General features: G+C 35.1%; 1 protein-coding gene across 35 annotated transcripts in view; it reads left to right on the top strand.

Moving 5' to 3' along the window:
• Positions 1 to 12,781, top strand: part of clasp2 (cytoplasmic linker associated protein 2) — a 69,395-nt gene extending 56,614 nt beyond the window's left edge. For all 35 annotated transcript variants that reach the window (XM_073821386.1, XM_073821361.1, XM_073821362.1 and 32 more), the window contains 11 exons: positions 20 to 98; positions 2,725 to 2,868; positions 3,019 to 3,162; positions 5,133 to 5,239; positions 5,345 to 5,495; positions 7,355 to 7,556; positions 7,637 to 7,830; positions 7,934 to 8,062; positions 8,155 to 8,361; positions 11,453 to 11,569; positions 11,659 to 12,781. In XM_073821386.1, the coding sequence (XP_073677487.1) occupies positions 20 to 98; positions 2,725 to 2,868; positions 3,019 to 3,162; positions 5,133 to 5,239; positions 5,345 to 5,495; positions 7,355 to 7,556; positions 7,637 to 7,830; positions 7,934 to 8,062; positions 8,155 to 8,361; positions 11,453 to 11,569; positions 11,659 to 11,748 (1,564 nt within the window). In that variant the 3' untranslated portion in view covers positions 11,749 to 12,781. The remainder of the gene's footprint in view (positions 1 to 19; positions 99 to 2,724; positions 2,869 to 3,018; positions 3,163 to 5,132; positions 5,240 to 5,344; positions 5,496 to 7,354; positions 7,557 to 7,636; positions 7,831 to 7,933; positions 8,063 to 8,154; positions 8,362 to 11,452; positions 11,570 to 11,658) is intronic.
• The last annotated feature ends 452 nt before the right edge of the window (positions 12,782 to 13,233 follow it).

A 13,233-nucleotide genomic window follows, 5' to 3' on the forward strand; every position in this document is an offset into this window, starting at 1 on the left:
TTCCTGTGTGTTTTTTCAGAGAATCTTTCCCGAATGATCTACAGTTCACCATCCTAATGAGATTCACAGTTGACCAAACACAGACACCCAACTTAAAGGTAAGTGCTCTTTTAAGTGACTCTATCTTCTTACACTGTGTGGATGAGCAACTAGGATTGATGGTGTCGTGCAACATGCTGGTATCAGAGAATGTAAAGTAAAATGGATCTTGGCTGCCAGGTCTTGTTTGTTTTGGAGGTCATAGAGGATTTTTTTACAGGATGTCATATGCTGGGTCAGTGTACTTAGGTTATTGTTATACCTCCATAAAATCTCATGCAAGCCACAAGGACTTTTTCTTGCATAAGAATCTCCAACCTCTACCTCACAGTATTTCCTGCACCTCAGCTGAGCCACTGTTTTAGTTGTTGCATTGCTAATGCGTTATTAAAATTGTGAATGAATAGCTTAACTGGTAGCAGTTTACAATACAAAAAAGCACATTTGTGGGTTTTTTTTTGATAGGGTGTCAATGTATTTTTTTTTTTACATTAATTACATACTATTATAGTATTTAATTTTAACTAATATTCTGAATTAGCTTTTGTTTTATGTTTTCAGTCATTTTCATTGGTCATTTTTATAATTTTTATAAAAACAAATACAAATGTTTACTTTTTAAAATTTTGTTTAGGTTTTTTAGGTTTCGTTTTTTCGTCTAATTTTTATATTTTAGTTTATTTCAGCTTTATCTTAATATTCCCCAAAAATGATTTTAATAGTTTTAGTTCAATATCTAGTACTGGCCTGTATTAATAAATATAATAATAATAATAATAAAAAAGTACAAAAGTATCTGATAATTAATTTTCTTTTTTTTTTTTCATTATTCATTTTTATAGTTTTACATATTTCTATATAGCCTTAGTTTATTTTTAGTTCAGTTTTAGCTGTAATGCTTTAATTTATTTAAACTGATTTCAGTTGGCAAGGAAACATTGATGTATTTTTTTTTTTTACTTTTATTGTATTTATTATTAGTTTAAATTGGCTTTTATTTTTTTATCTTCAGTCATTCATTTTGATGTAATTTTATTCATTTTTCTTTTTTTTGTATTTTTATTTAGTTTTATTGTTTTTTTATTTTTTTTTGTTTTTTTTTTTTAGTCGTGTTAATACTTCAACTTAACCTTAAAATCCTGTACCAAACACTTCACTACACCAATCCCATAAGCACATTCACCATGTCCACACACGCAAAGACCCAACACCCCTCTAACCAAACCATCTCCCCTTCATCTGCCTCACATTCAGCATCTTTTTTTTTTTTTTTAGCAGTATCACTTAATACCGCATCCTGTCCAGTTTTCCCCTCATGTCCCTCTGTCCCTCCCCTTATCTGCGTGTCTGTCTGGGGCTTCCTTTCATTGATGTGCTCTCCCTCTCTCTCTCTGAAGCCGGGGAAAAGGCGCTGTTGCCGGTACGGGGGCGGGGCTATAGAATTGCTTCCCCTCAGAAAGCGACGACATATTTGCACACTGCAGGAAAATATCCAAGTGTGGCACCAAACAGTCCAGGTCAGTGAGACACAGGGGAAGCAATTCTATAACGCTCAGCTCCCACAACTAAAATCCCTCAGCTGAGCTAGCTCAACTTAAATCCCACCAAATCCAGTAACCGACAGTAAGAGAATTCACTGAATCCTCAGATTTAAATCCGCAGATTTCAACCCATAATTCACAACTTGTAAACCCTGCCTATTGCATGCATGTTTATTTTGATAATGTTTTAGAGGCAAGTAAGTGTGTAGTGCTCAAAACAGATTTTTTCCATCTAGTCAACCTACACTACACTTTCAAAGTTAGTCTGTTAGTTTTTTTAATAAATACTTTTTAAATACTGTTTTTTTAAGGATGCATTTAACTGATCTTTAGCTGCTGTTTTTTAACTGTCTATTTATCAAAGAACCTTAAAATTTCACAGTTTTCACCCAAAATATTAAGCAGCATAACTGCTTTAAACATTAATAACAAGAAATGTTTCTTGAGCAGCAAATCAGCATTTTCATCTGACACTGTCACTGGTGTAATGATGCTGAAAATTCAGCTTTACCATCACAGGAATAAATACATTTTAAAATATATTTAAATAGAAAACAGCTGTTTTAAATTTACATAATATGTTTCTGTTTTACTGCGTTTTTGATTAAATAAATGCAGCCTTGGTGAGCATAAGAGACTTATTTTAAAAAAGTCTTGCTGACCCCAAAATTTTAAACAGTAATGTAGAAAATGTGTGGGGGAAAAATGCTTTTTCTAGGCTGAGTTATTACCTCAGTTAGTCAGTCTTGACAGAAGCAGGTTGTTTTATTAAAGGCATGATGTTCGAGAGAGTGGGACATCAGTGAAAGGGAGCAGGACACAACCCGCTGGCAACACAAATACTCTGGAGACACAAGCTTTTTTGTCTTTAAATGCTGTGCTGTGCCCAATCACACCCGTTATGTTCACTCCAACTTCCCCCTGCTGTCTTGCTTCATTTCATGGATTTAAGAATAGTTGTGAACGTGTGACTTTGTGTGCGTGTCTGTAACTGATGGACTACAGCGTTGTTGGTGTTTTGATTCTGATTGAGGTAAAACGTTTAAACTAAAACTTTTGGAGTGAATGTTACTGTTGTCTTGAATGACATAATATGCCTTAATCGAATTTGTTGCACAGTTGTAACACGAGGATAATGTTTCAGGTGAAGGTGGCCATTTTGAAGTACATAGAAACACTCACACTACAAATGGAGCCACAGGATTTTGTCAACTCGAGTGAAACCAGACTGGCAGTGTCACGTATTATTACGTGGACCACCGAACCCAAGAGCTCTGACGTCAGAAAGGTACAAGATGAGACATTTGTGCTTATTCCATGTCTGATATTTCAAATGCTCCTGTTTTCAGCTTTATAATGTGAGCTGTCAGTTCATTTATACTTGGTTTTAGATTTCTTTTTATTGGTTTTACAATCTAATTATGTTGTTCGATTGTAGGCGGCACAGTCGGTGTTGATCTCGCTGTTCCAGCTGAACACACCAGAGTTCACAATGCTTCTAGCTGCACTGCCTAAAACCTTTCAGGATGGAGCCACCAAATTGTTGCAGAACCATCTACGGAACACGGGCAACACAGCCCAGGTGATAAACACGTTACTAATATGTAGGGCTGTCACGATTCAAGCACTCAATTTTTAAAAAATCATTTTGCCCATGTGGAGTAACCGGCAAAATACCGGAAGTGATGCATTTCTCAGACGAGAATCTATGAAACACATTGTTAGACCTTTTTCCAAGGTTGCGCGATATGTTAAATCCATTTAAAAATCATAATAATGCATCAGTGTTGTTTTTGACAACCATCTTAGATTTAGTCTTAGTCTTTTGGACTAAAATGCTTATTAGTTTTAGTCAAATTTTAGTCACTTCTATATGTGATAGTTTTAGTCCAATTTTAGTCGACGAAAAGTCAAAAAGGTTTTAGTCTAGTTTTAGTCAAAAAAAGGGGAAAAAGTTGTCTTTTAACAAATTAATGTAGGTCAGTAAGTATTTTGCTGTTGGGTAGTGTCACTTATAAGTTGTGAAAATAGCAGATCTATAGTTCAACACATTGTGAGCCTCCGGATCGACTATTTTCACCAATAATTACAATAATGAAGGAATGGTTTTAGACATAAAAGACATATATTTGAAATACACCCATAGGTCCTCTTGCCGTTTGCGACCACCCTGTGTGCAAACTGCCGCCATCATGGTTAATCGTCTGTCTGTCTGAGTGACAACGTGACGTGTTGAGCGTAACCAAACATGGATAGAATGCTAAAACGGCTTGCCATACTAGTATGGCAAAGAGTATTTAATGCTAAAACGGCTTGCCATAGCGGCAGATACTTTTTAGGTTTTAATTGGCATGCACAATAAGCATAAATGTCATGCATTTTAAACGTCTGACGGACCACCCACTAACATTTTCGTCTATTCTCGTCTCGTCAACGAAAACTCACACACGTCTCGTCATTTTTATCTCGTCATCGTCTCGTTATCGTCATGAAAAAAAGTGGCGTCAACGAAATGATTTCGTCATCGTCATCGTTGATGAAAACGACACTGTAATGCATAATTTCACAAACATTACAATTTAATTAAACTATTTTATATGTGATGCAGGTTTAACATATGCGCTTTAGTTATTTACATGCATGTAGGTTACATAGTGCTTCTCAGAGTGACTGCATTCACAGTAAATGCTGTCCACACAAACTGTTACCAATTTACATGTGTGGAGCATCTTTATTTATTAGAATGTTCATCTGGGAATGCAGTATGCGCCATTTCATTCGATTTTTAAGGTAAATCATTTATAAACCTACGCAAACACAGGGCAATACATCTGTATTTTTCTCAATATGCTAACTGTTCATCACGATCTCAAAATAAAAGAGTTTACATGTTTTGATGTCCACATTCAAGAAATTACAGTGGCTGTAGCATTTTTGTTGTAAAGAAATGGCCAAATGTTATAGATTAAGTCGATATTTAAATTAAATGTTGTTAAGTCAATATTGAACAAGGATGAGACCGTGCAGTAAAGTGTAAAAACAATCGTCAGGCCCTTGGTGTAATGTACATTAACTCTATTGTTTATAATACATTATGTATTTTAACAGTTTTGTTTAATAAAACCATATGATTGCTTGCTTTTGATATTCTATTTGAAGTAATTTTTATTGCTTCATTGCTATTATATATGTATTTTAAGTTATTTTAAAGGCTATTATTCGCTTATATTTTTGCGGTATATTTTTATTACCTCAAATTAATTATAATTAATCGGCAGAATAATTGACCGATTACTCGATTACCAAAATAATCCTTAGTGACAGCCCTACTAATATGTACTGTACTGTTTCTTTTTGACCAATCATTTTGACCCATACAATATATTTTTGGCTATTTCTACAAATATACCTGTGCTACTTAAGACTGGTTTTGTTGGGCAGGGTCACATATATTTATTTATGCTGAACATTTGTGTTTGTGTGAACAGGACTTCTGAAGCACTTTTCTGTCAACACTAAGAAATGATGATTATTATTTTTTTTTTCCTCCAGGCTCCAATGGGAAGCCCACTCACCCGACACACTCCAAGATCACCAGCCAGTTGGTCGAGCCCTTTAACGTCCCCCACCAACACATCACAAAACACACCTTCACCAAGGTATGCCTCTGGGTCACAAATTACAAACATGGACACAGATGAACTCCACAAATGATTGTCTGTGATTAATGTCACATTAATGGCATTTTGTTTTTGTGTGCGCAGTGCATTTGATTATGATACTGAGAACATGAACTCGGAGGAGATCTACAGCTCCCTGAGAGGAGTCAGTCAGGCCATCCAGAATTTCAGCGTCCGTAGCCAAGAGGACATGACTGAGCCACCGCGAAAAAGAGATGGAGATGGTGGAGAAGACGTAAGAAAGACAGTGACAACAAGTGCTGCCAAAATAAATTAAAGCTGAATTTAAAAGAAAACTAATGACAAAACCACATAATTACAAAACATTAAAATGAAAGCATATATGAATATATAAAAATTGTAAGTTATTTCTAAATTTATTAAAGAGGTCATCGGATGCCCATTTTTCACAAGTTGATATGATTCTTTAGGGTCCTAATGAAAAATCTATAACATACTTTGTTTAAAATTTCTCAATGGTAGTGTAAAAAAAACTCACTTTTTACCTGTTCAGAGCAAGCCATTTTGGTTCATGTTTCTTTAAATGCAAATGAGCTGTTCACCCCACCCCTCTCTACTGTGGTGTGACGGTTTACTTCACAACAAAATTTAATAAATACGAAATAAATTATATAATTTTTAGTATTATAGTATTATTGCAAGAGTAATTTATTTTGTATGTTTAATTTTATTAAAAAAATTATATATTTTGATTATTATTACTTTTATTAAAAAAATAAAAGCCATTTCAAACTATTAAGAAATGCTTTAGTAGTAAATATTAAAATTAAAATTAAAACTGAATATATAAAAAATAAAAGCTATTTCTAAATGTACTTATTAAGATCATAATTTATTCCACACAGAATTCTACATGGATCACACATAAACAAACTAGAATGAACCATTTTAATAATAATATTCATTATAATTTTTACTGCTGTTATTATGTAGTCATGGCAATATGTTGATTTTAAAATTAAAATTCTTAATCTTAATATATAAAAATGCCATTTCTAAATATATTAATTTATATCATATCTTACTCTGTACAGAATTCTACATGGATTACTCATGGATTAATGTAAAATGTGGTAAAATTAACATTGTTTTGTAAACGTCTTTTTAAATAAAAGCAAAAAAATTAGGGTGTAAATATTAGTTTTAATATTATTGAATATTAAATAAGTTATTATAATTTTCATCATTGTAGTATTTATTACAAGAGTAATTTGTTTGATTAGTTTAATTTTTATCATCAAAATTCTAATATAATAATATATAAAAAATGTAATTTTATTTTTTGTTTGTTTATTTTTTTGAAAATTGTTTATTGTTGTTATTATATAGTCATATGGAATGTGGAAAAAGTTTTTGTAAAAATAAAAGCCATTTCACAATATTAAAATTAAAAATAATTTAAATTTAAAATTATATATATATATATATATATATATATATATATATATATATATATATATATATATATATATATATATACACACACACACACACACACAGACAAAAAAAAACTATTTCTAGTTATATTAATTAATTGTCATATCTTATTCCACACAGAATTCTACATGATCACTTATAATCGTGCTAGAATAATATAAAATGTGGTCAAATTAACATTGTCCTCTAAAGGAAATTAGGCTATAAATATTAGTATTCGTATAATTGAATTATTAAATACATTATATAATTTTTTTTGAGTGATTTGGTTTTTATTTAGCGTTTAAATACTAATAAAATATATTTTAAAATATAAAATATTTTGATTATTATTATTGTTATTAAATAGTCATACGGAATTATGTGGGGAAAAACAAAAAAAAATGTTTTTTTGTAAAAATAAGAGCTATTTAAAAAAATTAGAAATACTTTAATAGTACCGAGAAAAAAAAAACAATACCGTCATTTTGATATACCAAATTTTACCAACTGTTTTGAAAGCATTTACACAGTTAAACACTGATTTTGAAAATGTTTTTGAATTTTCACCTTTGAGATTGACCATATAGAATAAAGTATTCCAGAGATCTGTGTAATTAAACTATAACACTGATGTATGAATGTGTCTCTGTGCAGAGTGGTGATCAACCCACAGACTCTGGCCGGACGGCGCTGGATAACAAGACCTCTCTGCTAAATACTATGCCACTCCTCTCCTCGAGTCCCCGTCCAGCAAGAGAATACCAGCCAGTCAGCTACTCTGACTCCTCCTTCACCTCCTCCCCTTTTAATAAAAGCCTGAAAGATACAGACCAAGATGCTGAGTCCCTCACTGATGGTAATGCACTTCCATAGTTATTTATAGCTACTTTTTTGCACGTGTGGGCCTGACTTTTCTTTCTGCTGATGGTGTTACAGACAGTGGCGTGGACCAGTCTGAGGTGGTCTCTGAACTCCTAAAGGAGCTCTCGAATCACAGCGAGCGGGTGGAAGAGAGGAAATCTGCGCTGTGTGAACTAATGCGTCTCATCAGAGAAACGCAACTGCACGTTTGGGACGAGCACTTCAAAACCATCCTCCTGCTTCTCCTGGAAACACTCGGGGATGGAGAGGTAGATGCAAACATACACTCACTGCTGTAAACACTCTAAGCTGAGTCATTCCGACAACCGAATGTATCTTATTTACTTGCTGATCTTTATTTTTCTCTCTCAGCATGTCATTCGGGCATTAGCACTGCGAGTGTTGAAGGAGATCCTAAACAGGCAGCCGTGGCGCTTTAAAAACTATGCGGAACTCACCATCATGAAGACCCTGGAAGCACATAAAGACCCACACAAAGAGGTTTGGGGTTTTTGACATGCACATGAAGCACGTTAGACCAACTGAAGCACAAATCTAAACCTAGACACAAAATGTTTTTGTCTCTGTACCAGGTGGTAAGGGCTGCAGAAGAGGCAGCGGCTATGTTGGCGACCTCAATAAGTCCTGATCAGTGTATTAAGGTGTTGTGTCCCATCATCCAGTCAGCAGATTACCCCATCAACCTAGCTGCCATCAAAATGCTCACCAAAGTCATTGATCGGCTACCCAAAGAGGGTCTCGTTCAAATGCTCCCTGAGATAGTCCCTGGGCTCATTCAGGTAAATACTGTATTTTATATACACAAGGTTTGAGGTCAGTAAGGTTTTTTGTAGGCATTCATTTCAATGTAGCGCTGAAACCCTATTGTAATTGTTTAAAATGGCCAAGGATCAGCAATTACCAAACCATAAGTCGCAGAGACTTGAAATTTGGAGAGATGGTTGTACTCACGCTGCGGACAACGTCGCCAAGGCTCAGCCCAATCAGCCTGCTTGGGGCTCTACAACGATCAAAAGTATGAAATCGCTCTTAACTCCTAAACTGTCAGTCACAGGCTCAAGTGTCTTATGTCAGTGGAATTTTTGGCTCACATCAGACAAAATGCATGCCTCAGATTTGTTCAAACATACCCTCAATCCTCATAGCATTTGATAGACCTCCTCATGCTGAGCAACTTTGCCTCTAGAACCACTGCTGTCAATCAAATCATTTGTTAAATGATTGAGAAGATTTACAAAGCCTACTTTTGTGAACTAGTCCTAGGTTTTTCACTCAATCTGGAAAAAAAACACTGCAGTAGAATTCTCAGGACTCTCTAGGTCGATAATTATCAAAAACATGTTGAAATTTACCCTTTGAGAAACTATAACAGCGTAATTTAGAAAAGGGGTCTGTCCAAATTTACCCTATAAAGCCTATAGGAAAACTTAAAACTTCACAAAACTTTCTGAGCACATGCGACAGGTGACTCAAAACAAGCATGCAGAGTTTTAAGGAGATCGGGCCATTTCTAATCCAGAACTGTTATTTAACAAATAATAGAATTTGATAATGTATGATTTTGGTAATGGTTCTTTCGTTCTCGTTCTTTCGTTGCTACAGATGGAATACTGTACAAAAATACAAACATTTCCTGCAAACTTACTCAGTGGCATTACAACGCCTCTACTGAATCTATAGTGCAAAACAGTCAACCCTTGAAAACTGAGACTTTTAAAAATGCTGAAGACCGTGTTTTAGTATTTAAAAAAACTCCAGGTGGCATTTCAGTATAAACGGACCAAAACTGAGACTTTGGAAAACGATGGCGTGGCTGCCCACATTCGCTCTGCTTATCCTTGACGACCGTGTAAACAATAACGTTACGCTCATGGTCATGGTGACATGCATTTTTGGTTGTGCACTGTGGACAGAGATAGTTTCTGAAACGCAGTGAAAACACCAGTGTTGACAGGGATCGTTTTCATCTTAAAACGCTGTTTTAAAACATAAACACTAGTGTAAACGGGGCATAAAAGGGATAGTTCACACAAAATTCTATCATTTATTGCTTTTCTTTTGTGCAACATAAAATATTTTGAGAATGCTTCAGTTTTTATCCATACAGTGGAATTCAGTGTTCACCAAAACTGTTTGGCTACCAACATTCTCCAATACCTTCTTTTGTGTTCTGTTAAACTAATAAAGTCTTTCATTTTAAATTTCGGGTGAACTATCCCTTTAAAATCGGGGTATTCCCATTCATAATTATATAGCAAAATATATTTAGCATATAATGTTCCAGTTAATGACTTGCCATACTTTAGTTGAATGGTATATCAGGAGGACACAAATTGTCTGTGCTCTAGAACATTCTATCAAACTTGGTTCAAACTGATAGTTCACGTTAAATGTTATTTAACCCCCGACACCCCCTAGTGGACATATTTATGAAATAAACTAAATCGACTTCAAGTAAAGTTGACTTCCACAATGAAAATTTCCTGCTACTTTACTCACCCCCATGTCATCCAAGATATTCATGTCTTTCTTTCTGGAAAAAAAAAAAAAGGTTTTTGTAAAAATATTCCAGGATTTTTCTCCATATAGTGGACTTCAATGGGGATCAACAGGTTGCAGGTCCAAATTGCAGCTTGAAACAGCTCTACACAATCCCAGCCAAGGAATACAGGTCTTATCTAGCAAAATATGTATATGTGTAAATGTATATACTTTTTAACCACAAATGCTTGTCTTACCACTAGCTTGACGTCATGCGTGACTTAGGCGAAAGTTTCGAAACACTAATGTACAGTAATGAACTTACTGTCTCCTTGTTATTTATTAGACACTAAGGCTTGATCTGAAATTAAAAAGGCTACATTTATTTAATCAAAAATACAGGAAAAAAAACAGTAATATTGTGACATGTTATTACAATATAAAATAATGGTTTCTATTTGAATATAGTTTACAATATAATTTTCATCAGCCATCACTCCAGTCTTCAGTGTTACATTCTAATATGCTGATTCATTATCAAAATATTTTTTGAAACATGTGATACTTTTTTCAGGATTCTTTGATGAATAAAAATTTTAAAAGAACTCTATTCTATCACTTTTATAATAATAATTTTCATCAATTTAACACATTCTTGATGAATAAAAGTGACGAATACAAAATGCTGTTCATTTGAATTTTTATTTGTCAAAGAATCCTAAAAAAAAAAAGTTACAAAAACTGTTCAAATGTTTTTTAAAAATACAAATGTATAACATTAACCACAAATGCTTGTCTTGCACTAGCTTGTCATCATTCGTGACTTAGGCGGAAGTTTGGACCCAGTGTTTACAAAGCAAACGTGTAAAGAAAGTCAAATGTCCTTTCCAAAAAAAAATTCTGTCAGACGATTTTGAGGTTGGAGAAGTTTTTTGTCCTACCCTCCCTTTTAGAACCAAAGTACACAGACGAAGAACTAACCGGGTGTGACTTTTCCAACGTGATTACATAATGTGTGAATCACTCAAATATAACATTTGTGGTTAAAAATGATATATGACCGATCGTTTTGCTAGATAAGACCCTTATTCCTTAGCTGGGATCGCGTTAGAGCCCTTTGAAGCTGCATTAAATCTGCAGTTTGGACCTTCAACCCTTTGGCTCCCATTGAAGTCCACTGTATGGAGAAAAATCCTGAATGTTTTCCACAAAACCCTGATATCAACTAAAGAAAGTAAGACATGAACATCTAGGGTGACATGGGGGTGAGTAAATTATTCACTCTGGAAGCAAACTTCTCCTTTAAGCATCTAATATTAAGCATCTTTCTAAGGTTCAAAGCTCTTGGTTAAGCTGCATATTGTGCTGATCATTTGCTCTTCTTTACAGGGTTACGATAACTCTGAGAGCAGCGTACGAAAGGCATGTGTATTTTGCCTTGTGGCCATCTATGCTGTCATCGGAGAGGATCTGAAACCTCACCTCAGCCAGCTGTCTGGCAGCAAGGTGAGCCGTTTCCTCCTTCAAAACCTTTTCCCTTTTATTCATGGTTTTCTATTTCAAAACATCTATGACATGCGTTTTCTCTTTTCCAGCTGAAACTGTTGAATTTGTATATAAAGCGAGCTCAGAGCGGCTCCAGCGGAAGCGACCAGTCTTCAGACATGGGAGGACAGGGCCTGTAGCCGTGCCGTCACCATTAAGAACTACAGCACTCTCTTAGTGCAGGGGGACCCTAGCTGGCTTTTTAACTCACATGCATACACAAACAAAAACCAACACACGCTTGCCTACAGATACACAAAGCCGCATGCACCTACACTGCTGGACACCCTCCTCCGGCCCCACAACACCTTCCAGTGGGACATGCGGCGAGGAGCGGCGTCAGACTGAAACTCTTCCTCCAAACTTGGATCACCGTCTCTCCGTGTGCATGTCTGAGAAACCGCTATCTGTGGCACAGCTGGTGGACTGCTGATGTAGTTTTGTTGCATTGTCAATGAGATGATCATGTGTACGAGTGTGTGCGTGTGCGCGCGTCAGTCGGGGAGGGCGGAAACCCAGCAGAAGAGGGGGATGTCGTGGGTGTCATTTTGTGCAACATGGAAATCGTTTCTTTTTATCAAAGAGCTTTTGAGAAACTCAGATTTTTAAGATGAAGTTCAAAACTTCTTGGTCTGAGTGACGTGTCATTAACGTTCCTAATTGCTCACTGTCGATTATTATTGTTATTATTAACGGTCATATCAGTTCATAACAGTGAGCGGTTGGTCCAGCTTGCTCTATTATAAGGCATACTTTGCTTGGCTTTATGCATGTCATAAATAAATCTGAACCTTTTTATCTGGATGCGTATGTGGCTTCACGGGCCACGCATCAGTCGCCCCGCACACCTGAGATCGTCGTCGCAGCGAGGCCACATGTGATATCACACCACATAGGCAATATGTATCTATATATACCATAACAAAGGAATATTCAAGAAGATCTTGTGATGTCCTGAAGGCGTGTGGATTCTTTTAAGTAGCATAGTGTCATTCTTCTCTGATGGGAAATTTGTAGAAATGTATTTACGCATCTAAAAGCCGCAACTGTCTTGTCACTTCTTTCCTGTAGTGTCGGTCTTTCTCCCCCATGAGGAAGATCTCTTTCTTCCCGCTGCATTTCTAGAACTGTGCTAACGATGAAATTAAAATAAAGAAAATGTACAGTAATGAACTTACTGTCTACTGTTATTTTTCTAAATGACACTTCAAAAGCTTGGTCCAACATTGAAAAGGCTGCATTTATTTGATCACAAATACAGAAAAAAATGCTATTTGCAAAATGTAATTACAATATAATGTAAATATAATTTACTTCTTTATTTAGTCTTCAGTGTCACATGATCCTTCAGAGATCATTCTAATATGCTGATTTATTATCAGTGTTGGCAAAGTTGTGCTGCCAAATGTTTTTTTTGAAAACTGTGATACTTTTTTCAAGATTCTTTGATGAATAAAAAGTTTAAAAGAACTTTGCTATCACTTTTTTTTTTATCAATTTAACGCATCCTTGATGAATAAAAGTAATAATTTCTTTCCAAAAAAGAAAGAATAAAAATGTACTGACCCCCCCAACATTTGAACGGTAGTTTATATTGTTACAAAAGATTTCCATTTTTAAAAAAT

The sequence above is a fragment of the Garra rufa genome, chromosome 17 (assembly GCF_049309525.1).
Source record: "Garra rufa chromosome 17, GarRuf1.0, whole genome shotgun sequence".
Lineage (NCBI taxonomy): Eukaryota > Metazoa > Chordata > Actinopteri > Cypriniformes > Cyprinidae > Garra > Garra rufa.